The following is a 26,166-nucleotide window of genomic DNA, read 5'->3' on the forward strand; positions in this document are numbered from 1 at the left end:
TATCCAATCTCATGTCTGTTGGTCTTGTTCGTCTTTTCAATCGGTTGTTCAACCGGCATACTTAGCTCAGGTTGTTCATGTTCCACAACTAATTTGACAAAGTGATATTCAGTCTGGCATTACACCGCTGGATGAAGGTTCATTCTTGCTGTTAAAGCCTAAAACAGTTTTATCTCCAACGGATTTCTGCAATCCTTTCATATCAGTCAATGTAACTGATGACTTGGTCCAGACCTAGATCAGATTAGTTAGTCTCGAATTTTCAGACTTTAACTGCTGAATCATAGGCTGGTTCTCATCCTTTTTCTTTGTCAACTCAGCAATCTCTTCTTTAAAATTTGACAGATCAATTGATTATGAACAATCAGTTTCAATTTTGTCGTCTTTAGGATCATTTTGCTTTACTTTAGCTTCCTAAAAGGAGAGAGCAAGTTTTCGGTACTCATTTACCTTGTCATTTAGTGTTGAAATAAGTTCTTCTCGTATAAAATCAGTTGAAATTAAATCGAATACCTGTTCACAGTTGGATTCCAGTTCAGCATCATTAGCCATGAGGCATCTTTTTCATCACTTGAGCTGCTTGAGCTCTCAGAGTCTGATGCATCACTGTCAATTTCTGCCCATTTGGATTTCTTTTCTTCAGCCACTAAGGCTTTATGCTTCTTTCTTGAAGATTTCTTGTCATCGTTAGATCTCATTATGTGCTCAAAAGGCTTCTTTCCCTTTTCAACTGATATTCTGTTGTCCTTCTTCGGCTTGGGAAAGTCAGCTATGAAGTGACCCATTTTGCCAAAGTTGTAGCAAGCATTGAGTTCATCCTTGGATTCATTCCTATGATAGAGCTTCTCGAATGATATTTGGTTATTCCTCTTGAACCTTCCAAACTTTTTGACAAACAATGATATCACATCATTTCTTAGCTGTTCAACAGTCTTCTTAGCTGAAACTATTGGTACCAGTTTCAGAGCACTTAGAGCATTTGTGAATGGTGGAATTGACTGTTCACCCTCTCTTGTTTGAATTTCGAATTCATATGCTTTTAATTCTGCAAACAATTCATGGAGTTCCACTTTGTTCAGATCTTTTGACTCTCGCATGGCCATTGTCTTGACATCCCACTCCTTGGAAAGACCATGCATTACTTTCAGTGTAACTATTTTATTTGAATACACTTTTCCCAATATATTTAGTTCATTGACAATGCTGCTTACTCGTTCATCAAATTTATTCAACGATTCACCAAGTTTCATTATGATGTTGTCGAATTTCTATGCAGCAACTGAAAGTTTACTTTCCTTGGTTTGCGCATTGTCTTCGCATAGCTGAATCAGTTTCTCCAAAAATTCTTTGGCAGATTCACACATCTTTTTTTTGCTGAATGTGTTCATATCCAGCGTCTTGTATAGTATATCATTGGCAACATTATCCAAGTTAGATTTTCTTTTGTCCCCGCTTGTCCACTCATCATGTGGTTTCTCAATACGATGAGGTGGTCCATCAGTTAGAGCATTAGTAGTGTTTGCTTTCATTATCTGCATTGATCCATCAGTTATGACGTACCACATATAATCATCTTGTGCATCTAAATGAGCCTGCATTCTAATTTTTCAATCATCAAATTCTTCTCTGGAGAACATAGGAATCTTGTTGAATGAAGTAATGGTTATCAGATGTTGTTAGGATCAGTTAATGTGGGCAAAGTGTTTAGAAGGGGGGTTGAATAAACACTCGTATGTTTTTTGGATTTTTTTCGAATGTGAGTCAGTTTTTTGAGTAACTGATTTCGAAATATTGTATGTCAATATCAATCCGTTAACTAAAATAATACGGAAATAAACTGAAAGATGGATTTAAATAGTTTAGCTAGGGTACTGTAAAAACTGAAGGTAACGAGAATTGAATACACTGATTTTTATGGATATTCAGAGACTTCAAACACTCCTACGTGACCCCTTATATCTCAAAGATAGGTTTTCACTAAAAGATTTCGATTAATTACAACAGATGTAATAACTCATTTCAATTTGGACTTAAACACTACCAAACTGAAACTCTAAGTTTTTCTTACACTTATCAGTTGATAATTGAATTGCTCAAATGAGTAGCATGATTGCTATGGATAAATCAGTGAAGTGTGAGATTTAAATTGCGATTTGCAAACTAGATGAAAACTTAAGAATGAATCGCAACTGACTGATAACTGATTGTTCTTTTTGTAGTTGTGTAACTGATATTTGCGTAAAAAAGCGTCTCTTATCCACAACTGAATTTCTCATCTATTTATAGTCTTTGATTCCAACGGTCACATTGAATGCATTAATTAATGATGTACGTTGAATCGTCTTTTTATCCATGTACACATCATTTTTAACAATAGTACGATGTATCAGAATGTTGTGCGCTGACTGATATGCTCAGGTACGGAATGTCAGTTTGTCTGCTTGAAATTCAAGCGGTAACTGATGAAATTTGTAATTTCTCAATTTCTTAAATATGTCAACTTCTTATTTTTTGAGATTATATTAGTAATCTCAACCTTTTTTGAGATTATATCAGCTATGGTCTTTTTTATGAATACATTTCAGTTTATATTGGTTAGCTATAACCAAGATCAAAATCGTCATAGACTATAATAGGAGTCGTGTGTTAGGTTCTGATTCACCCACCTTTAATCCAAATTAGAGCCATTGGTTCCAAAAGAGAACCGGAGTACTTACCCTAATTCCTTAAGAGGGAGGTGTTATTTTGGTATGCTCTGTTTTGCATTGCATGAACTTAAAATGTCTCTAGTTCTTTTAATTTAGTAATGAGAGGTTCAATTCTACATTTAACTATTGGTGGGCCAGCACTTATATTAATATAATAACAATTTATGTTATGAACTCATACTTTCTCTCGTGAATGCAAGACAAAAAGTTCGTCATATATGGTTTAATTTACTGACATGATTCATATTAGTTCAAAAGTTTGCCTAGTATATATATGAATATAACTGTAGTGACGTATAATTTAAAATATGAAATCAAAAAAAATATAGCCGTTACACAGCAAGATTTTTCTGCAGATTCTGTAACGGTCAACATTTTAATTTGAATCAATTCATATGATATGTAACCTAACTGAGGGCATTTTTATTCATCGTACTCTATTAATTCCGTATCTTTCCGCCGTTGGCTAATCTAAGAAGAACAGGATCCATCCATTCTTCTTGTTCTTCGATTTAGTCGAAATCCTGCAGTTCCAACACTTTAATTTTCAAATCTTGGACTCGATTTTTGGGATTTAAAACGAGTGAGAATTGAAGATGTCCGCTGTAAACAACTCCTACAGCCAAGACAGAAACCCCAACACAAACACCCCAGCGGCCGATGCTCCGGCAGCGGCGCCATCAAAGCAGCCTTTGCCCACCGCGAATGCAGTGGATACGCAGTCTGTTTTGAGAAGGTGAGAGTCGGTGAATTCTGGAATTTTCTACTGGCCCTAATTTTCTTGATATTTCTGTTGACCTTGTAAACTCTTATTATATGATGATACATGTGTGGTATTTTAGGGTTTTTATGATCCCTCGTCCTGATTTTTTTTATCCTGAGAGGGCGAGGGCGAATTAAATTTGTGGGTGTGAATTTGATTTTTATCTACGCAAACACGGGCCAATCCCCGATCTCTTCGAGTGATTCATAAATTTTTTTTAATGCCGTATATATATTGATTTGTTTTTATTTTTTTCATTTTTTTTCCTTTGTCTCTAATGGAACCAAAAATGTTGTGGTAATAATGCCCTTGGTACTCTGATGTTACGGCAAAGTCTAACTCTTGTTGTTCCAATGAACAGGTTACAATCTGAGCTCATGGCACTTATGGTGAGTGACTATGAAATTCCACCAAGTATTTTTATTTGAGGGCCTCAAATGTAAAAATTATATGAACTTTCAGCGGCCTGAAATTTTTTTTTCTTGTTGTTTTTCTTGAAATTATCTTTAGATGGGTGGTGATGCTGGCATATCAGCATTTCCAGAGGAGGACAACATTTTCTGCTGGAAAGGAACAATTACGGGGAGCAAAGATACGGTTTTCCAAGGAACGGAGTACAAACTATCCCTTTCCTTCCCAGCTGATTATCCTTTTAAACCTCCGAAGGTTAAGTTTGAGACCAGTTGCTTCCATCCCAATGTCGATTTGCACGGGAACATATGCCTGGATATATTACAGGTTGCTAGTGAATTGCAGCTACTGTGTTCTTGAATGCATTTACCCATTGTTTTCATGTAATTTGATTATTTTTTTTCCGTATTTTTCACAGGATAAATGGTCGTCTGCTTATGATGTGAGGACTATCTTGCTATCAATTCAGAGTTTACTTGGAGGTAAAATACATTTTACTTCCTTGATTGGCCTAAAATTCGAGAAATTAACCCTTTGGATGCCTTCCGTGACTGTCTCTGATCTTATTTTCCTGCTTCTGATGGTATTATAGAGCCAAATACAAGCTCACCTCTTAACAACCTGGCGGCTACACTTTGGGAAAACCAAGAAGGTAATATCACACGCTATCTTACTTGAGATCTATTAGTCGCCTTGACAAATTCATGTATGCTATCTTTCATTCCTGAAAAGCTGTGGGGGTATATGTCTGATTTGAGTTTTGTTGCTTTGTCAATTGCAGAATATAGGAAGATGGTCGAGAAATTGTACAAGCAATCCACCTAAAAAATCGACCTAATGTTTTCTGCTGTGAAATATTGATCAAATACTACTTCTCAATTTCTTCTCAATGAAGGAAGAGATTGGTTTTTTACATGTTAGCATAGTTCTTTGCTTGTGGGAAAAATTGATGTCTGTTGATTGTTTTTTTACTGTTCTTTTACGTTGGTAGAAATCTTGGCTCAGAATGTTAGATTTTCGGACTTTCCATGATTGTGTTCCATACTCTGTTTTATCCTCATTAATAGCTCCCGAAACGACTCTGATCCAACTCTGTTTTAAACTGAAATAAATTTATATTTATGGATTTCTCGATTCAAAAACAAGTATTTTGTGAACATGTTAAAAACTCATAACATGCTACCATCACTGCTACAACTGTAATTATTGCCGCCGCTGCCGCCCCACCGCTGCTACGAACATATAGTTGTTGAGGAGGTCATAGAGGTTCTGGACTCACCAATAATATCAGTACATCCACAGTCAATCTGGATATATGTGTAACGGAAGAAGAACTGTATTGCAGCCATAGCTGATTTTTTGTCGGTGTTATATTATTTATGTTTAGGTAGTTTCTACCAAAATGAGGGTCGTTTGACCATTATAATTCATTTTATGAACTTTATAAACCAAAACATAAGAAGGTATGGCCCAATGACCAAATATGTAAAACAAACAAAATTCAAAAATCAAGAATGTAAACGGTTCTCTTACTACGATACAATTACATCATTGAGGATCACACAGTCATGGATTATGAATTATCAATGAGATTAGTTAAATTGAAGAGATTGAATCTATCATTAAAGAATTTAATGTAATGATCAAACTTAAAATAAGATTATTAATTGATTTCATGTTGTGATACAAATTTATGGAATGTTTCCATTTTCAAGTTCTAAATTTGAAACTTGGTTGTGTTACTCGTAAAAAAAAAAAAAAATTGAATATGATCACGAGGTTATCCTTGGATTTTGATTCGATGGTACTAAAAATTCCCTAATCAATATTTCTATATATTAAGTATCCTAATATATGAGAATACTATTTTACATGTAAAAAAATATTTTTTATTTAAATATGTCTTAACTTCTTATTTCAGTTAAAATACTACTTGAGGTCAGTCGCTATCAAGGAGAATGTACGAACTCTGTGATCAACGAGAAAAATTTTCGTACTAACTATTTTAAATTTGGTACAAAATCATGTGTTTGTTGTAATAAAATAGTTTACATATATGCGTTTTACATTTTATTTATCTAAACTAAAATTGTTAACCATTATTTTGTACTCATTGTGTGCGTAAAATTTCTTAAATTAGTATACAAGCATGAAGCATGTATAGTAAGTGTTGGTTTTAATAACATGCTTCAATTTTATACTCAAAATCTTATTTTTTTTTTATCATATTCGAAATAGTTGATATTCAAATATATATTTTCAATCTTTTATACCTAAATTCATCCGTGAAAAAATATGTGAACAATGAGAGTACAGTTTTGTGAATAAGATAGTATAAAAACATTTTCCCAAGGACAGAAGTTGGGGTTTAAAAACAATTTACCTATAGATTAAACTAATAATTTTTTTGGCTTGGCTCAACCATCTTGATTTTTTTTACCATCTTAGTTATTTTTTTATATATAACGTTGATGTGATGTTAATATATGAATTGTCATATTTAGTATTTCTGATAAAATATAATTTAAACTGTAAAAAATTAAAAGATATATTAAGTGTGAGACTGTCTCACGGGTCGTATTTTGTGATACGGATCTTTTTAACCCGATTCGTCATCTAACCCACCCGACTCGATACATCCAGGCCAGTCCACAACCCTAGCATTGAGAAGAAATCGATATCGTTTCTCAAATTTTCGCTGCGCCGCTCTCTCTTCAAGCGGTCATCTCATTCCGAGTTGCTGCCACTCATCTCTTCCGCTGCGCTGCTCATCTCTTCTGTCGCTGCCAATATTCGAAGACACTGAGAATCTCGAACTCTGTTCCGAATTCTTCCATTATTATTTGGTACTCTATCAATCTTTTTTGATATTTTGTTAATCTTTGGATGTCACCTTAGATCTGCTTCTTCTATTAAATTTCAAGTGGTCGTATATTGTAACGTACCGTATTTTGAACAACTTAAAATTTGCGAAAAAATACAAATTTTCTTAAATAAATAATAATCTTTCAAATTGCGATAAAAATATAATGTTCGTCTAAAATATTTGAAATAAAAACGATTACAACCAAAGTTTGTCAAAAAGGTACTCGTTTAAACATCGTGAAATAGTTTCATAAAATCAGAGTAACTAAATTAACATGCTTGAAAATTCTTGTAAACATAGGCGGCCCTCGGGTTTAGCCTCCCACGCAGTCATGGTCCCCACCTCTCGCCTCTTCAAATTCGTCATCACCTGCATTGATCAAGTCTAGTGAGTCTAAAGACTTTAACATGTATAAACTAAGAATAATAAATAATACGTAATAAAATCACATGCATTTTAAAGTACATCGTACATACTTAAACTTGAACGTGCTTAATTACATAAACATAGACGTAGCATCATATCGTAAAACTTTTCGTAAACATTTTTATAAACATACTTGTATCATACATACGTGAACATACATAATCATCATCATTTTGCATAGAGATATGTTTCAAAGCAATTGAACCGTAACATAAGTGCGCCTGATCAGACTAAACCACAGTACTGGGCTGGCAGGGATGTCCACTACCACATACATGAGATCCCCGGTCATGCTTTACCGGGTGGATTGGTCCATGTTCATGCTTTATCGCTTTTTAATCCTGATCTAAATCTGGTCAAGATTTACCAGGGTGGAGAGGTCCTCGGACACGTTCTCCGGCTTCTAAACCCGTTCATAGTTGGTCACAAAACATTTAGCATACCTAAAAAATAAAACAATTTTTTTTACACGTTGAACAAACTTAAAAACCTCGAGGGGTTCATTGGAACGCTCTGGACATGCTGTACTAACCACAACAACAAAGATTCAGGAGATCCCAACGAAGCCTGCAACCAAAACTTGAGAAAACATGAAGAACATGCCCAAATTTTCACAGCTTGAGCGGTTTTACGATAAAAATCATATCTCTCTCATTTCTTATCAGAAAATTACGAATTTGTTATTGAATCAAAGATAACACAAAGTAAAAAAAATCATATGTTAAAAACATTTCCAGAAAACTAACCTATAAGTCGTAGAATTAAAAACAACAGAGGGTGACGGGTTTTGTAGCACAGAAATTTCACAGCTTGAGCAGTCCCACAAAAATGATCATAACTCACTTTTTTTTTGTCCAAAAATTACGAATTTACTGTCAAATCGAAGGTATCAAATAGTACTACGTTCTATATGTTGAAAGTTTTTTCAGAAAATCAATTGAAAATGAACAATATTCAAAATGACAGCAAACTCGATTTTTAAGATCTAAAAATCGTTTCAAAATCGATCCAACTATTTTTGCCCAAACTTTGCGTAACATACATGGAATTTTGTACACAATAAACATCAAAACATATAGTATGATAAGATCGATGCAAAAACGAAAGAATATACTTGCCTTTGATGATTATACTCACGAAACGACGACTATCGAAGCGGAGATATGCGAGGGCCGATCCAGGACGAATTGCGGCACAATTTTCTTGAAGAAATGTACGTGTGCTTCAGGAATTAACAAGGGAGGGAATGAAATGGTGGTTACTGAAAAGAAAAGCTTTAGAGCCCTATTTCCCTTAACCAAAAACTGAAATGGAAGTCCAAGGGACATGGGTGTGTGTGTATTTGTGTGTGCGCGTCGTGTATGTGTGTGTGTGTAGAGAACGTGTGTGTGTGTTTAATTAGGGGTAGTTATTTACTTAATTAATAATTAAAATGTTAATTCACACTAAATTTACAAAAAAAATCCCCTAATTAAAATAAAATACACAATTGACCACTTTAAAAGTTTTAAAAATCTTAAAATCACCTAATAAATAAATTAGGCTTTAAAATGCTTAAAAGCTTAAAAAAATCATTTAAAATGCCACTTTCTTGACTTAAAATAAAATACCATATTTTAAAATCGCCTAAATCGTCGTTGGTCACTTTTTCTCGATCTCGCATCGAATATTCACCAAAAACGTAAAACTCAAGGAAAATTTTTTAACGTGCATCAAATAGACAAAAATAATTTAAAATAATGCAAATTCATCAATCATGCATCGCTAAAATCATTTTAAACTTAAATAAATAATTTAACAATCAAATAAATACATAGGTTTTACGTGTACTGATTTTTTGCTCTACAATTCATCTCCCACTTAAATAAATTTCGTCCTCAAAATTAAATCTTACCAAATAACTTCGGGTAGGGACTTCTCATTTGTGCTTCGGCCTCCCAAGTGGCCTCCTCCACTGATTGATTCAGCCACTGGAATTTGACCAACCTGATCACTTTGTTCCGAAGTCTCCGCTCATGTCTGTGTAGAACTCGGACAGGTCTTTCATCATATGACAGATCTGGAGCAAGCTGCAACGGCTCATAACTCAAAACATGTGAAGGATTTGCCATATACTTCCTCAGCATCGAAACATGGAATACATTGTGTACTCCGGCCAGATTCGACGCTAGAGCTAAACGATAAGCAAGTGTCCCAACCATGTCGAAAATTTCGAATGGCCCAATAAATCTTGGACTCAGCTTGCCTCTCTTCCCAAACCTCATAACACCCTTCATGGGTGCTATCTTCACGAATACGTGATCTCCTACGGCAAAATCAAGGTCCCTTCTTCTCTTGTCAGCATAACTCTTTTGGTGACTCTGGGCGGTCTTCATCCTGTCTCGGATCTTGACCACCATGTCTGCAGTCTGCTGAATAATCTCTAGACCAAGTTCTAATATGTCACCGTCTTCATCCCAATGAATCAGCGATCTGCACTTCCTCCCATACAGTGCTTCGTAGGGAGCCATATCTATAGATGATTGAAAACTGTTGTTGTAGGTAAACTCCACTAGAGGTAGCTTCGATTCTCAATTTCCATGGAAATCGATCACACAAGCTTATAGCAATTCTTCCAAAATCTGAATCACACGCTCAGACTGACCATCAGTTTGAGGGTGGATTGCTGTACTAAATAGCAACTTCGTCTCCATGGATGCATGTAAACTCTTCCAAAAGGACGATGTGAATCTCGGGTCTCTGTCAGACACAATAGAAACTGGGATCCCGTGCAATCGAACTATATCTCGGATATAGAGTTCTGCATACTGAGTCATGGAAAAAATCGTCTTCATGGGTAAGAAGTGTGCCGATTTAGTAAGTCGATCCACTATAACCCATATGACATTAGATCCTCTGACTGACCTCGGCAATCCAACAATGAAATCCATGCTGATATTCTCCAATTTCCACTCGGGAATAAGGAGTGGCTTAAGCATAGCTGCTGGCCTCTGATGCTTTGCTTTCACTTGCTGACAAGTGAGACATTCAGATACAAATCGGCGGATGTCCCGCTTCATACCTGGCCACCTATAAAAAATCTGTAAATCCTTGTACATCTTGGTACCTCCTAGATGGATGGAATACGGAGATGCATGTGCCTCTGTCAGAATATCCTCTCTGATCGAATCAACACTAGGCACCCACATCCTTCCTCTGTATCTCACAATACCATCGGACGCTATGTAGAGTACACTGCCCTTGGCCTCATCCTTCAGTTCCCATTTCTGTAACTGCTCATCCTAAGGCTGACCTTTACGGATTTGGTCTAGCGAAGAAGACTGGACTGATAGATTAGACAGCTTAGGAGCTCTGTCCTTAGGATAAACTTCTAGGCCAAAACTCTGAATCTCTGACTGAAGAGATCTCTGTGCTGACAGTTGTGCTAAGACTACTACTTTCCTGCTCAAAGCATCTACCATGACATTATCTTTCCCCGGATGGAAGCTAATTTCTCAATCGTAGTCTTTTACCAACTCCAACCACCGTCTTTGTCTCATGTTCAGCTTTTTCTGCGTGACGAAATACTTGAGACTCTTGTGATCTGTGAATATCTTGCATTTCTCACCGTACAAAAAATATCTCCAAATTTTCAACGGAAAGACAACGGCAGCTAACTCAAGATCATGAGTCGGGTAGTTCTTCTCATGCACTTTCAACTGTCTGAAGGCATAAGCTATAACTCGACCATACTGCATCAATACTGCGCCTAAACCAAGTTAGATACATCGGTGTATAGCACAAAATTGCCTTATCCTGTTGGCATGGCTAACACTTGTGCTGTCATAAGAGTTTGCTTCGAAGTAACAAAGCTCTTCTGACACTCCTCATTCCATACAAATGTAGCATTCTTCTTAGTCAATGAAGTGAGTGGCACTGCAATCGAGGAAAACCCCTGAATAAATTTCATGTAGTAGCCTGCTAACCCTAGGAAACTGCGGATCTTTGACGAATTCTTCGTCTCAATCGATTCTTTAACTGCTGCCACCTTAGCTGGATCCACCCCAATACCATTGCTAGATATTATATGACCCAAAAATGCAACTATTATATGACCCAAAAATGCTACTTTCTCCAACCAGAATCCACACTTACTAAATTTTTCGTACAACTTGTGACTCTGCAAGACTTACAAAACTGTATCCAAATGATGACTGTACTCGTCATGGCTCTTTGAGTAGATAAGGATGTCGTCAATGAACGCTATGACAAACTGATCTAGGCAGGGCTGAAATACTCGATTCATCAAGTCCATAAAAATTGCTGGAGCATTCGTCAGTCCAACCTGCATTACTAAGAACTCATAGTGCCCATATCTGGTTCTGAAGGCTGTCTTATGAACATCTGCAGTTTTTACTTTTAATTGATGATACCCAGATCGTAGATCTATCTTAGAGAACACTGTAGCTCCCTGCAACTGATCGAATAAGTCCTCTATCATTGGTAATGGGTATTTGTTCTTGATCGTTACCTTGTTCAATTCTCGGTAATCGAAACACAACCTCATGCTCCCATCTTTCTTCTTTATGAAGAATACCGGTGAGCCCCATGGTGAGAAACTAGGGCGGATGAATTCTTTGTCTAGGAGCTCCTGAATTTGTTGTTTGAGCTATAACATCACAGCTGGAGCTAAACGGTACGGTGCCTTAGAGATTGGCGCGGTGCCTGGCAGAAGGTCAATGGAAAACTCCACCTCTCTCTCTAGTGGAAGGCCTGTGACGTCATTAGGAAAAACGTCAGAAAATTATCTGACTACTGATACATCAGATATCGACGGAGTGGGCGCATCAGATGCTGAAATAATACTGGCCAAGAAAGCCTGACACCCCTTATGAATAAGTCTCTGAGCCTGCATGCAAGAGATCATGCGAGAGAAACTCCTCCATCTATCTGGCTTAAAGAGAAATTGCTCCATGCCCAACGGTCTTACCAACACTGACCTTTTCTGAAAGTCAATAAGAACTCTGTTCTTCGTCAACCAGTCAATTCCCAAGATAATATCAAATTCTGGCATCGGCAACAAAATCAGATCGGCATACACTAGATGGCCCTGTAGTTCAAGATCGATGTCTCTGACCACGTTAGTAGCTGACAACTCTTCCCCTGATGGGACCGTCACTGAGTATTTCACGTCGAGTCCAATGGACTTGACATCCAGATGATTAGCGAACATCTCCGAAATAAAAGAGTGAGTGGCCTCGGAATCTACCAAGGTTTTCGTGGCTACTCTCTTTATGAAAGCTACTCTCTTTATGAAAATATTTTCTGAGAAACGTTAGCGCAACACACAAAACTTACATCTCAAAATACTAATCTTAACCTCAAGCATTGTAGAAAATCTCTACACAAAGTCACCAAAAATACTAACTAGCATACTAATAATCCCAAATAAAATTCGAAGCATGCACAACAAAAATAATACGGTGCTGAATTAAATAAGTTACCAGTCAGAAGAGTCGTGTCTGGGTTCGCCTCCTCAGCTTGCATGGCAAACACTCTTCCCTGGGTCGGCTGCCTCCACTGCGGGGAGTCCTTCATCATATGATCACTAGCTCAACACTTGAAGCATTTGCCCGAACCCCATAAACACTGTCCCGCATGCTGGTGGTTGCACTTCGGGCACACTGGGTACTCACCAGGCCTCTAGGGAGCCTTTTTTTGCGGGATAGGACCCTTGCCCTTCAGCGGTCCCTAAAATGGCCTCTTTCCCTGCTGTTGTTGGAAAGGCCTCTTAAACTGAGGCTGCTGCTGGGGTGCTTGATAGGGCCACTTGCTGTGCCTGTCGTTCTCAATGTCTCTCTGATCCTGCTCTGCCGCCAAGGCTCTCGACACGGTGATAGAATAAGTAGTAAGACCAGCAACCCTCACATCACGGCGCAAGATAGGCCGTAACTCATCAATAAAATGCCTCAACTTCTTACGGGCATCATTCGCAATCAGGGGCACAAAGTGACACCCCCTCTCAAATTTCCTCAAAAATTCCGCCACACTGCTGTCTCCCTGTCACAGCGTCATGAACTCCCTATTCAGGCGGGAGCGTACTTCCTCGGTGAAGTACTTGGAGTTGAAGACCTCCTTGAAACCAGTCCAAGTCAGTGTTTGCAATTTCACTGACACTGCGCTCTCCCACCACAGTCTGGCGCTCTTGTCAGTAGAAATATGGCACACCTAACCCTGTCTGCATCCTATAGCTCCATGAAAGCAAAAATTACCTCGATGGACTTAATCCATCACTTAGATATCATTGGGTCAATAGTCCCCGAGAATTCCTTTGGGTCCATCCTCATGAACCTCTCATATACCGCCTCTGGTCTGGGTATCGCCCATGTATCCACTGCAGAATTGTTCCCCGCAAACTGTACAAAGAACTGAGTCATCTCTGCAAGCATCTGAGCCTGCATATCTGGCGGTGGACGAGGAAGATTGGTCCTCTCCCCATCCTGAGGCTCTCTATCCTCATCGCCTACTCCACGCATAATCCTACGTCTAGGAGACATACTGTTCCAAAATTTACCCAACACGTAAACCCATCACGCATGAATATAAACTCAATATCATAACATGCACTTAATTTGAAATTAGACATGCACATGCTGAAATCATGACTTTGATGCTTATTAAATGAAAGAATTTTAAAACTTTAAAACTTACAGACTTGAGGCGTGACTTCGTGAGCTTCTCGCAACTGGCAGTAGGCTTAACCATTTATAAGAACCTGGCTCCGATATCAACTGTAACGTACCGTATTTTGAACTCTTAAAATTTGCGGAAAAATAAAAATTTTCTTAAATAAATAATAATATTTCAAATTGCGATAAAAATAAACTGCTTGTCTAAAAAATTTGAAATAAAAACAATTACAACAAAAGTTTGCCAAAAAAGTACTCGTTTAAATATCGTGAAATAGTTTCATAAAATCATAGTAACTAAATTAACATGCTTGAAAATTCTTGTAAACACAAGCGGTCCTCGGGTTTAGCCTCCGCGCAGTCCGAGCTGACTCACTGGTCCCCACCTCTCGCTTCCTCAAATTCGTCCTCACCTGCATTGATCAAGTCTAGTGAGTCTAAAGACTCAACATGTATAAACTGAGAATAATGAATAATACGTAATAAAACCACATGCATTTTAAAGTAGAGCGTGCGTAATTGCATCATACATACGTAAACATACATAATCATCATCATTTTGCGTAGAGATATGTTTCAAAGAAAGTGACCCGTAACATAAGTGCGCCATATCAGACTAAATCACAGTACTGGGCTGGCAGGGATGTCCACTACCACACACATGAGATCCCCGGTCATGTTTTACTGGGTGGATTGATCACTGATCAAGCTTTACCGCTTTTCAATCCTGATCTAAACCAGGTCATGATTTACCGGGGTGGAGAGGTCTCCGGACACGTTCTCGGACTTCCAAACCCGTTCATAGTTGGTCACAAAATATTTAGCATACCTCAAAAATAAATTTTTTTTTTTGCACGTCGAACACACTTAAAAACGTCGAGGGCTTCGTTACGCTCTGGACATGCAGCCCTAACCAGAGCAGCAAAGATTCATGAGATCCCAACTAAGTCTGTAACCAAAACTTGAGAAAAACGTGAAGAACATGCCCATATTTTAACAGCTTGAGCGGTTTTACAAAAAAAATCATAACTCTCTCATTTCATATTAGAAAATTACGAATTTGCTATCGAATCGAAGATAACACAGAGTACTACAAATCATATGTTGAAAAGATTTCCATAAAACCAACCTATAGGTCGCAAAATTCAAAATAAGAAAGGATGACGGGTTTTGTGACACAGACATTTCGCAACTTGATCAATCCCACGAAAATGATCATAACTCACTTGTTTCCTTTCCAAAAATTACGAATGTACTGTCAAATCGAAGGTATCAAATATTATTACGTTTTATATGTTGAAAGTTTTTTCAGAATATCAAACGAAAATGAACAGTATTCAAAATGACAGCAAACTCGGTTTTTAATATCTAAAAATCATTTCAAAATCGATTCAACCATTTTTGCTCAAACTTTGCCTAACATACATGGATTTTTGTACACAATAAACATCAAAACATATAGTATGACAAGATTGATACAAAAACGAAAGAATATGCATGCCTTTGATGATTATACTCACGAAACGACGACTATCGAAGCGGAGAGACACGAAGGCCAATCCGAGACGAATTGCGGCACGATTTTCTTGAAGAAATGGACGTGTGTGCTTCATGAATTAACTAGGGAAGGAATGAAATGGTGGCTGCTGAAAAAAAAAAGCTTAAGACTCCTATTCCTCTTCACAAAAAACTGAAATGGAAGTCCAAGGGACATGGGTGTGTGCGTATTTGTGTGTGTGCGTCGTGTATGTATGTGTGTGTGTAGAGAACGTGTGTGTGTTTAATTATGGGTAATTATTTACTTAATTAATAATTAAAATGTTAATCCACACTAACTTTACAAAAAAAAAATCCCCTAATTAAAATAAAATACACAATTGACCACTTTAAAATTTTTAAGATTTTAAAATCACCTAATAAATAAATTAAGCTTTAAAATACTTAAAAACTTAATAAATCGTTTAAAATGCCACTTTCTTGACTTAAAATAAAATATAACATTTTAAAATCGCTTAAATCATCGTTGGTCTCTTTTCTTCGATCTCGCTTCGAATATTCGTATGAACGTAAAACTCATGGAAAATATTTTAACGTGCATCAAATAAACACAAATAATTTAAAATAATGAAAATTCATCAATCATGCATCGCTTAAATCATTTTAAACTTAAATAAATAATTTAACAATTAAATAAATGCATAGGTTTTACGTGTACTGATTTTGGGCTCTACATATATAATTTTAATCTCGTTTTAACATCTATTAAATTCAACGTGGGTAGAGCATCGATTTTTTTGAATATGCATGATGCGTACAATATATTCTCTCTTTTTTCTTGCTGTTAGTTGATTTTCTGCGTGTTTGTGTTTTAGTTGAATTTATTTTCATGGATACACTCAAACTAGGAGATTGAATCAAGTAGTGGATTATGGTGAGATCTGATTCATCTGAAAATTTTGGCATTACCCATTCCTCCACTTTCCATCCCTCTAAATTGTTGCAGCGTGAGTATATGTTGTAGTATTTCCATTGGATCTTCCCCAATTGCGCTATAAAAAAGGGTCAAACAATTAAGATTCTTGATTAATTTACACTGAGGCTCCCAATTCGACAATCTCCTCAATCGCCCATGAATAATCGAATCATTGCGCGAACAATGCATTAACAAATCATTGAGAAGTAAAATCCAATCCTTTTTGTGTTAGATTAATGAATCGATTCATGTCCTGTGGTGATACGTTTGGTGTGTAGAAAAGGCCTTTACGTAAAATAGTGCTCTTATTCTTCAATTTCATATTGTTTTGGATTACACACGAAGTCAATCTAAATCACTTGCTTGGATTTTAGCAACTTAACGGAGCTTCAGAAAGATAGGTAGTGGAAGCTTTTTCACTGTTTACCTTTGCTTTTGTGTTGGATATGTGGTTTTGGTGTTATTCTATTGATCTGTTTGTTTCCATTTATGTTTATAATGATTGAAAATTTTTAATTATAACACCAACTTGACGATTGTTTGAATAATATGCAAGGTAATTTGTATATATGAAATCCAAAAGAGTTGCAAAGAAGAGGAAATTAGCTTTCTCATAATGATGTTTACACTTCTATCAGACCAAATGATAAGGGGTATTACTTTTTTCTCAAATGCATTAGTTTTTTTCTCAAAAGTATCACTTTTCATAGCATTTTTTAGTTTTAGCCAAAAATATCATATTTGGTTTAGTTATGCTTTCATATTGCTGTTTAAAAAACTATTACTTTCTTTTTTTCTTTTCGAAAAGGAAACAAGTTATCAAGAACAACGAGCTTTAGTTGCTAAAAGGTATCAACTTTGTCCTCAATTGTATTAATTATTTACCTCAATTTAACATTGTTGTTTCACTTACTTCTGTCTCTTAAGGTGTTACTCATTTCCTTATATATGTTACTTTTTCTCCAAAAATATCACTTTTTGTTAGTTAGTTATACTTTGATCTTGTTTTTTAAATAAATACGATTTTTTTTGTATAGTTTGTGTTTTTTTTTTATTATCTTAGTGTTGTATCAAAAAGTACAAATTTTTACTCAAAGGTATTATTTTTTACAGCTCAAGTATCACTTTTGGTTTTATAGTTTTGCTTTCATATTTTTGTTTAAAAATTTATTATTATTTGATTTGCTTTATAATATCTATACTGAGTTTCTTTTCTTAACTTTTTTATTTCTTAAAAGAAAAAAAGTTGCAAAGAACAGTGAGCTCTCCCATTACGAGGAGGAACTTCCAATCAAACCAGATGCTAAAAGGTATGACATTTATTCCACAAATGTATTAATTTTTCCCTCAAAAGTCTCACTTATATTTAGTTATTGCTTCTTCGACATTATTTTCTAATATGTATGCTGATTTTGTTTTCTTAATTATTTTGTGGTTTGCTTATTATTAATTTTTAAATTACATGTATTAATTGTTTCATCCAAAGTATCACTTTTGGTATGTCATTTCTGCTTTGATATTTATGTTTAAATAATTACTTATATATTTTTATTTTTTAGGTTATATTAGTTATTCTATGAATTTCTTTTGATACTTTTTTTTTCTTTTCTAATATATGGTGATTTTTTTTGTGTGTGTGCCAGAGGTTTTGTTACACAATGCAGACCACAAGGTCTATACATGCTCATAAAAGATTTTAATGACCAGCAAAGAGATGCAGTTAGGAGCATTGGTTTTGGTGGCTTGCTCCATTTGTCTATTAAGTCCTACCCTACGAAAATGTTGAAATGGTTGATTAAAAATTTTAATGGAGCGAGCCGAATGTTGAAAATTGACAACAATAGAAGCTTTGTTGTCACTGCAGATGACGTTCATGATGTCTTTTTATTGCCACGGAGTAATGGAACTGATGTTTTGAAGTTGGGACGCAATGAGAATTTAGATTTGTTGCTCAAACTAAAGGATGATTATGGTATAAATGCCCGGTCACCATTGAGCACTTTGAAGGATGTTATTCAGACAAGGTTGACAGATGGAGGGGATGATTTTAAGATATTTTTCATCCTTTACAGTTTGTATTCATTTTAAACTCCTAGTTCAAATCGTTTGGTCAGTTCGGGTGTTGTGAAATCATTGGTTCATGTGGAGAGGATTTCAGATCACGACTGGTGTACGTATGTCCTGAAAAAGATTTGTAAAGCTATGCACAAGTACAAAATCAATCCACTTCAGAAGAATGTGAATGATTGTGTTTTACTTTAACAAATTTTGTATTTCCACAAGCTGAAGTGGCATGGCATTGCTGAACGATGTACTTTACCTCTCATTCAACATTGGACCAATGAGAGGATTCGTAGAAGAATAAAAGAAGAGTCAGTTGCAGGGGATTACAGGCAGGGATAATGGGTTATTGGCACATACCTTGTCAATTTGAATGGTAAGACAATGGTGGAGGAAAAAGAACATCGATCAAGTGTTCTGGTGGAGGAAATGAATGAAATTCCGGTGGTTTTTGATGGATTTAATGATTCTAGATCCAGATTCATTAAATATAAGCTTCCTACCGACGAACTTGATAATTTTGAGATCCGAAAGATTGTTAGAGATGTAAGTTATTTTTCATGTTTTATTATTGTTTGATTTTCTTTATGTTCCTTGATTATTAATCAATTTATTTCTTGTACAACTTTAGGAAGTACATGAGACTTTGCTTTTTTTGCTGAAGAGGGACATTTCAGTGGTTTCAGACTATCACATTATGAATTTGTTGAAACAAATGAAGACAATGGAAAATAAGGATGTTGGAAGTTCTCAATCACATGTTTTATCAGATAGTCAAAACTTCTTTTCTGATCCTAGAGGTCGGAAATATATTGATGAAGTATTTGAAAATTTTGAGATTGTTAAAAAGTTTACTCGAGATGCTCACATTTGATCTCCTGACATCGGATCATGGACAAGATGCTGAAGCTGAAAATGGAAATGGTGTTGGAGAAGAGGAAACTAACGATGGATTTTATAATGAAGGGGTGAAGCAAATTCATCTTATGTTGGATCAGAAGATTTTTGGCTTAATAATGAAGAGATTGGATATCTTTCAAAATTCATTAATAGCAACAAAAATGTCCTATCTGGTTTTGATCGACAACAGAAAGAATTGGTAGATTATTGTCACTTTGTTGATGAGACATTGAGTAAAGAGTAAGCTATTAATGAAGCTATAATTTAAGTATTTTATGCAAAGTATTACTTTTTGTGAAAAACGTATCATTTTCTATGCAAAAAGTATTCTAATTTTCTTATATATTTTAAATTTTCAGGGAGATGTTGTTTCGTTGTGGAAGTATTTGTACTGTTTCAAAAGAGAACATCCTATCATTGAGCCCATTGAACGAAATATTTTTTTCTGTCATTGATACATGATCTCTGTCAATCAATGATGAAGAAGCAATTGAAAAGAAACACATGCATTTTTGCTTCAACCTCACCCAAAGTGTAAGATACAAAATTTTATCATGTGATTCTTTCTTTTGAGATTTTTTATTAGTGTTTTTGAAATTTGAATTGTTTTTTATTCTTTGGAAAAGCTGGTTTATGTGGATAATGATATCGACATTGCTAAAATTGGTATGAGGAGTTGTTGGAATGGTTGGTTGAGCCAAAATAGTTATGATATGAGCTTGGTGGAGATGGTAAGAAACTTTGGAAATATTTATTATTCTTTTTTTAGATTTTATTTGAAATTTATTGCTATTAAATAATAATATTTCACTAACAATTATCTTTATTTTGAAAATGCAGGTTTTTCTGTCATTTCGTTTCAATAACCATGTCGCTGCAGTTGTTATCAACTTTCGTGAACAAAAAAATTCAGTATCTAGACAACTGGAAGTATGATGAATATGAAAATTCCTTCTTTCAGGCCGCACACATAGTGGTAAATTGTCTAACATACTTGAATTTTCATTATTTTGACACGTGTTTGAAAAGTACAACGCTGTAGCAATTGTTTCTTAATTTGGTGGATGGATATAGTCTGTCTTTTGGGTGTGATGTAGTATTATTATTATTATTATTTGTTTTGAAATGATGCAGTCTTATTTCCTGTTTTTCAATTTGTAATATAATGAAAGAAAACAATCATGTCAAATGAGCTGATGGAATTTTGAAATATAAGATTGAAAATGTGGCCTTCAATTGGCAAACAAAAAAGAGGGATGTTGATAGTGGTGTATACCTGATGCATCGCATGAAGTATTTTGAAGGTGTAGTATACTCATCTCCAAATTTGTTCAAGATATGGTAATTTGACTTATAGTGTATTAACTAAATTTCCTCTTTTAATTTGCATTTTACCCAAAAATAAAAGATGAATCCATAACCATGCGTGTACCCATCGTGTTGTGCCAGACTCCCCAAATTCTTGGTATTTATCCATACGTTTCAGCTGACCGTGACTCATTCACCATGATATGAAGAAATCCTTATAAAATGATTTTTAATTATATTTTGCATACACGAAAACAGATTCTTGAGCATTATTTCCACCAAAACAAATTCCTGCTTAAGAAAACTAAACTTTAACACAGGGCAATGAAGTTTCTGGCACCACAGATGAATAATCATATAAATGAATTTCAAAACATCAGATAAGGTAATATGTGACCACATATTATCATCTCCAAGAAATGTCTCTAATCTATCTCTGAACTGTAATAACTTGAGCCTTACGAGACGAAAATTCTATTTGTAAATAAAATATCAAGAATTACAATCTAAAAATGAAGTAATTTGAATATCCCAAGATTAAATAATATCCAAATTTCAGAATTCAAATGGATAATAAAAATACACTAAAATAAATGAATATTTGGAGTTTTGGAACCAAATTCCTTTGCTGGAATTAAATTTGATTCATCAGTTCTCTTCTTCTTTTTATGGAAAATGTCCTTTTATCCCTTGACTTCTTCCTTTTGTAATAGAATGAGGAGGATCTCGAACAACATTAGATGAATTTGAATGAACAGAAGTCTTTGATTGCTAGGTGGAAGACAATGAAGTCATCAAAGCATCGACAAATAATGTATCTCTGTTGTATCCTTCCTCAACAATTCTTCTTGCCTCCTCATTTCCTTGGGATTTCAACACCAAATTATAATACTTGTGTGCCATTTCATGACGCCAAGGAATGCAATCCTTAGCCTTCTCTGATCTCTCAATTCTACTGTTTAACATATCTCATATTTCAGATTTGGCAAACTTGGTCCATCTTTTTTGAATATAAAATTCTGGTATACTAACCACAGAATTTATGTGAAGGACCCTTAAACAATGATAGCATAGGAAACCACACTCCTCAAATTTCTAGCAAGAGCATGTGATCATATTTCTAAGACAATCAAACACAACACGATGGGTACACGCATTGGCATAATGAGATGAAACGTCATAAACCATCACACTATCTTCAACCAAAACAATAGTAGAACAAGTAGAGATTGATTTCAGAAATTCAGACTCAAATTCTCTGAAAAGTGTTAGTGTATATACCTCAGAAGCATGCTTTAACATCCCAGTCATTGGTAGGACGGATTCGGGAATCGGCTTTGAGCATTGGAATTCATTATTTTGTTCTTTGCTCCTCCAATGCTTTATTGTTGCCTTGAAAATACCATAAAATTCAGTTAAACTGGTGTTTTTCTTTGCATTGAATGCAATGGCATGATTTATGCTTTCACTTCTTTGTGAAGAAAGAATACCAGCAAAGAAAAAGTCCTTTCTTAGAGCAGTACACCATTTTTCCCTCAATCCATACAAGCGACAAAACCAAGAATGATATTCTAAATTATATTTTGTAGTCATGGATTTCCAGCAGCTTTCAAATTCATTTTCATTAGCACAACCTGACAAGCATTTCTTAAAGGTGGCTTTAAAAGAATTCTCACTTTTCAATTGTGAAAATCTGCTTACAACATTTTGTTGAAGGTGCCATAAGCACAGCCTATGCCTTGTTTGTGGGAAAACCTGCATCAAACATTGATAATGTAAATAATTTCAGTACTTACTAGAATATTTATAACAACAAAGGGCTGATGAATGCATCAATGAGCACAATAATCTGCAACAACACAGAAGCAACAAATAAACTCTTTCAAGATTTTTCAATTCTCTCTTAAAAGTTTCACATGCAAAATAAGGAAGAAACTAAGACAATTATCTAAAAAAACAGTAAAACTGGCATAACTTAAACACAATATACAGCAAGGATTTAAGATAAAATTTAAAACTACATTTCTATATTTATATACCTTTGTTATTGCAGTTGCAATTGCTTGATCTTGGTCAGTGAACAAAGTGATTGGACATTTTCCTCTCATTGATTTCTTAAAAACTTCAAACAACCACTGAAACGATTCAACTTTCTCATTAGCTAAGAATGCACAACCAAACATCACATTATTCCAATGATTATTGATACCAATGAATGGAGCACATACCAGATTATACTTATTAGTGCGATATGTCATGTCAAAGACCATGACATCACCGTATATCCTATAATCTTCTTTCATGATCGAATACCTCCAATACACATGACACAATCTTCCTTCATCATCTAATTTGACGTTGAAATAAAATTCCTCCTCTTCAGTATCATGTTTACCATATAACGGAAAGAATCACTTGATCTCATACCAGAAGTGATCATATCCTCAATAGCTTTACCCTTCTCCTTTGTAATTGTTCTTTCTGAACGGTGAAGGTGGCCCCACTCTGTCCTAGTGAATGGATGATTGTGTATCATCACATGACTTGGGACTTCATAAACACCCTCGTCATTCAGTTTCACCCTCAAGTGTAAGACAAGAATTTGATCTTTTTCTAGCTGATGATGCATCACTGAAATTATCTGCATTTTCTGATTTCTTTACTCCAGCACAAGAACATACAAAATATTCTCTACCACAACTTCATTGCTAGAGAATCTAGTGGTTGATTTACGGACACTAAAACCTAGTGCACGAGCATGTTTACAGTACAACTGATGCATATCATCAATTGTTTCTCTTATCATACCAACAAGAGAACCAGATACATCAACACAATCAATAATGTCTTTTGCAAATATTTCAGAAACAAATAATACTTTTTGAGTAAAACCTAAACCTTTGGAGCAAAAACTAATACTTTTCACGAGTTATAGAAATTGTACCCTCATTGGCTGGTACAGGTACATTTTGTTCAATGATAGCTACTGCATCCAGTGTTTTATCTATAAGAAATTAAAAAGTTCATACACAAACAAATAAATATCACAAAAATTTCAAAATGATTAAATGTAGGTAAACAAATCATATTAATCTTACCTTGATTGATTTTCATATCATCTTCATTGCTACAAACAATGACAGTTGAATTTAAATTTTGACCTACAAGAACAAATTAAAATACAAATTACATCAAAATAGAAAATAAAATGTCATATAATCTATACAGTAGGTATAGAAATTTATAGGAATTGGTAATATGGAGAAATTACATTTTTTAATTAAAAGTAATAATTTCAAACATTTTGGTTGGTCTGTCATTTAGAAAGTAACAAGTAAAGTACCACCTTCTCAATATAAAGTAATATGTTTGCATTGAGAAGTTATAGTATCGTTAACTGAAAAAAAAATTACCTTCCTGAATACCAATTTGAGCTTCATTCTCCATTGTAGATTGTAGTCGTCAAATTGGTCGAAACAAGGAAATATAGGTCGACCCTAAGATTGTTGCAACAAATTCTCAACCTCATGTGATGAACATGTTAAAACGAATGCTAAATATAATGACACCAACTGCATTCTAGAAGCAATACACTATCATGGAGCATACATACATGCTTTCAGGATTGTGAGTTTGAAATGATAGTGCTGTAATGAAGAAATACAAAAGAAAAATTAGACATTTACTGGTAAAATTAGCAAATTGAATTGCCTCATTTCAACCTTCTCCTTACATCCCACAAATCGATCCATGTCATTCACAGCAAACATTAAATCCATTTCCTTACAAAAATTCCCAAAACACACAAACAAATTTGAAGAAAAAATCCAGAATCAAATTAAAGAAAAATAATAACCTGCAATGCGAAGATTTCAACGACACTTTGAGGGGAGAGAAACGTTGATTCCATGTACAATCGCCCAAAATATGATCGAGAACCATTGGAAGAAAATAGCTAAATTTTGTGGGAATTTTCATTCGGGAGCGAGAGGGAGAGAGTGAAATCCATTTCCATACAAAAATCCCCAAACAACACAAACAAATTTGAAGAAAAAATCCAGAATCAAATTAAAGGAAAATAATAACCTGCAATGCGAAGATTTTAACGACACTTTGATGTGAGAGAAACGTTGATTCCATGTACAATCGCCCAAAATATGATCGAGAACCGTTGGAAGAAAATTGCTAAATTTTGTGGGAATTTTCAATTGGGAGCGAGGAGAGAGTGAAATCGGGTACTTTGTGAGAAAGATCCTAATTTAAGCAAACCTGGCAATTTGTGAGAGATGGATGGACGCGTCTAACATATTAGGATCCGTGAGACGGTCTTACATGAAACCTACTCTTATTTATTTTGTTTAGCTTATGTTATGTAATAAAAAATCTAGTAATTAAACATTACTTTATGTGAGATAATGACTTGACTAGTACGCTTCCTAGATTTATTTCTGACCAAAATCGTCGGTCATGTATCTTATTTTACACTACCTTAAGTATGAAACGTCTACTCATTTTACAAGTGCGGAATAAATTTTTTTTTAATACTAAAGCTCTCATCTTGAAACCAACTATTTAGTAAAATCGCATGCATGCACTCCTACTTTAAAACATCATTTAAAAATCATCACGAGTAATTAATAATAAAAATATATCGGAGTAAAGACGAGAAAAATCCTAACATCAACTGTAAAATAAAACGGCTTAAAAATATTCGTATCCTCTCAAAACATGAAATCATAATAATACGGAATAATCATAGGTCATCGGGTCGTGTCGCCGCACCAGGCCTGCCTACTCAGAGTTCGGTACCTCCAGTCTCCTCATCATGAAGCTCACCTGGATCACACACGCCTAGTGAGTCTAAAGACTCAACACACCTGTACCAGGAATAAAAAGTACATATATATAGCACACAGCAGTGAAAAATATCATACTCAACATAACTTTCATGAATTTAAAAGCGTAACGTAAACGTGTCGTGGAAAAACATATCGTGTCAAATCATGTCATCTCATGTCGTCATATACGTGTCAAAACAGCTCATCGTATCAACATAAACTTAAACGTTTTCTTTTGATTGAATTCAGTTCATTAGTTGTAACTTTCGTATCAACTCTATCGTATCAGCTCTATCGATGGATCCATCTATAAAACAATGGTACCTGGCGGCAGGGGACATCAGCGACAGCATTACCCGCCCACTGAGCCCGGACCTCAGCTCATCATATCTCATGTCATCGTATACATATACATCGTCAGTCACAACCAAATCCTTCAAAAATATCATCATTTTCATCACTTAATAAAAAAATGCATATGCGTAACTTTTCTTTTAAACCAAGCATGCACCGTATTTATCATAATTGCGTAAAAATCATAAGCATGAAGCATGAACTTTTAAAATATCATGAATTTGTGCTCAGGGCGCTGACAGGACCAAAATCTCACCCCGGGTGTAAAATGATCATTTTGCCACTGGAAACCCAAAAATTATTGTTTCACCCCTGAACCTCTAAAATTAACCCGAAGCTTACCAAACTCCTTAAAACGTCCCAAAACATATTTATAAGCATTCCTAGACC

General features: G+C 35.2%; 2 protein-coding genes and 1 long non-coding RNA gene across 15 annotated transcripts; 2 read left to right on the plus strand and 1 right to left on the minus strand.

Moving 5' to 3' along the window:
* The first annotated feature begins 3,139 nt into the window (after positions 1-3,139).
* LOC140972165 (ubiquitin-conjugating enzyme E2 19-like) lies at positions 3,140-4,900 on the plus strand. The gene is made up of 6 exons (XM_073434633.1): positions 3,140-3,444; positions 3,833-3,860; positions 3,982-4,209; positions 4,301-4,364; positions 4,475-4,534; positions 4,664-4,900. The coding sequence occupies exons 1-6, from the start codon at positions 3,305-3,307 to the stop codon at positions 4,705-4,707; spliced, it is 564 nt and encodes a 187-aa protein (XP_073290734.1). The 5' UTR covers positions 3,140-3,304; the 3' UTR covers positions 4,708-4,900.
* A 1,659-nt stretch (positions 4,901-6,559) lies between these two features.
* Positions 6,560-20,639, plus strand: LOC140973473 (uncharacterized). Of its 2 annotated transcripts, XR_012174632.1 has the most exons (8): positions 6,560-6,728; positions 16,872-16,968; positions 17,554-17,625; positions 17,959-18,922; positions 19,008-19,516; positions 19,636-19,810; positions 19,903-20,007; positions 20,117-20,639. It is a non-coding gene; the product is annotated as an uncharacterized lncRNA (long non-coding RNA). The 2 variants fall into 2 exon arrangements; XR_012174631.1 differs by lacking the exons at positions 6,560-6,728; positions 16,872-16,968 and having other exon boundaries at positions 17,469-17,625; positions 20,117-20,638.
* A 135-nt stretch (positions 20,640-20,774) lies between these two features.
* LOC140973472 (protein FAR1-RELATED SEQUENCE 5-like) lies at positions 20,775-25,038 on the minus strand. Of its 12 annotated transcripts, none has more exons than XM_073436287.1 (6): positions 24,671-25,038; positions 23,998-24,081; positions 23,683-23,745; positions 23,529-23,588; positions 22,624-23,225; positions 20,775-22,339 (listed from the first exon to the last, which is right to left on the minus strand). In XM_073436287.1, exons 5-6 carry the CDS (start codon positions 22,885-22,887, stop codon positions 21,680-21,682), a joined length of 924 nt encoding a protein of 307 aa, XP_073292388.1. In that variant the 5' UTR covers positions 22,888-23,225; positions 23,529-23,588; positions 23,683-23,745; positions 23,998-24,081; positions 24,671-25,038; the 3' UTR covers positions 20,775-21,679. The 12 variants fall into 12 exon arrangements, with proteins under 12 accessions (XP_073292388.1, XP_073292387.1, XP_073292386.1 ...); XM_073436286.1 differs by having other exon boundaries at positions 24,441-25,038; XM_073436285.1 differs by having other exon boundaries at positions 24,198-25,038.
* Between the last annotated feature and the right edge of the window lie 1,128 nt (positions 25,039-26,166).

Source organism: Primulina huaijiensis, chromosome 3 (genome assembly GCF_012295235.1).
Source record: "Primulina huaijiensis isolate GDHJ02 chromosome 3, ASM1229523v2, whole genome shotgun sequence".
In the NCBI taxonomy this organism is placed as follows: domain Eukaryota; kingdom Viridiplantae; phylum Streptophyta; class Magnoliopsida; order Lamiales; family Gesneriaceae; genus Primulina; species Primulina huaijiensis.

Coding starts and splice junctions, on each gene's coding strand:
- LOC140972165 (XM_073434633.1), top strand. CDS start 3,305: ATGTCCGCTGTAAACAACTCCTACAGCCAAGACAGAAACCCCAACACA. Junction 3,445..3,832: donor ACGCAGTCTGTTTTGAGAAG/GTGAGAGTCGGT, acceptor TCCAATGAACAG/GTTACAATCTGAGCTCATGG. Junction 3,861..3,981: donor CTGAGCTCATGGCACTTATG/GTGAGTGACTAT, acceptor AATTATCTTTAG/ATGGGTGGTGATGCTGGCAT.
- LOC140973472 (XM_073436287.1), bottom strand. CDS start 22,887: ATGAAAGAAGATTATAGGATATACGGTGATGTCATGGTCTTTGACATG. Junction 22,340..22,623: donor TTGCAACTGCAATAACAAAG/GTATATAAATAT, acceptor TGTTTGATGCAG/GTTTTCCCACAAACAAGGCA.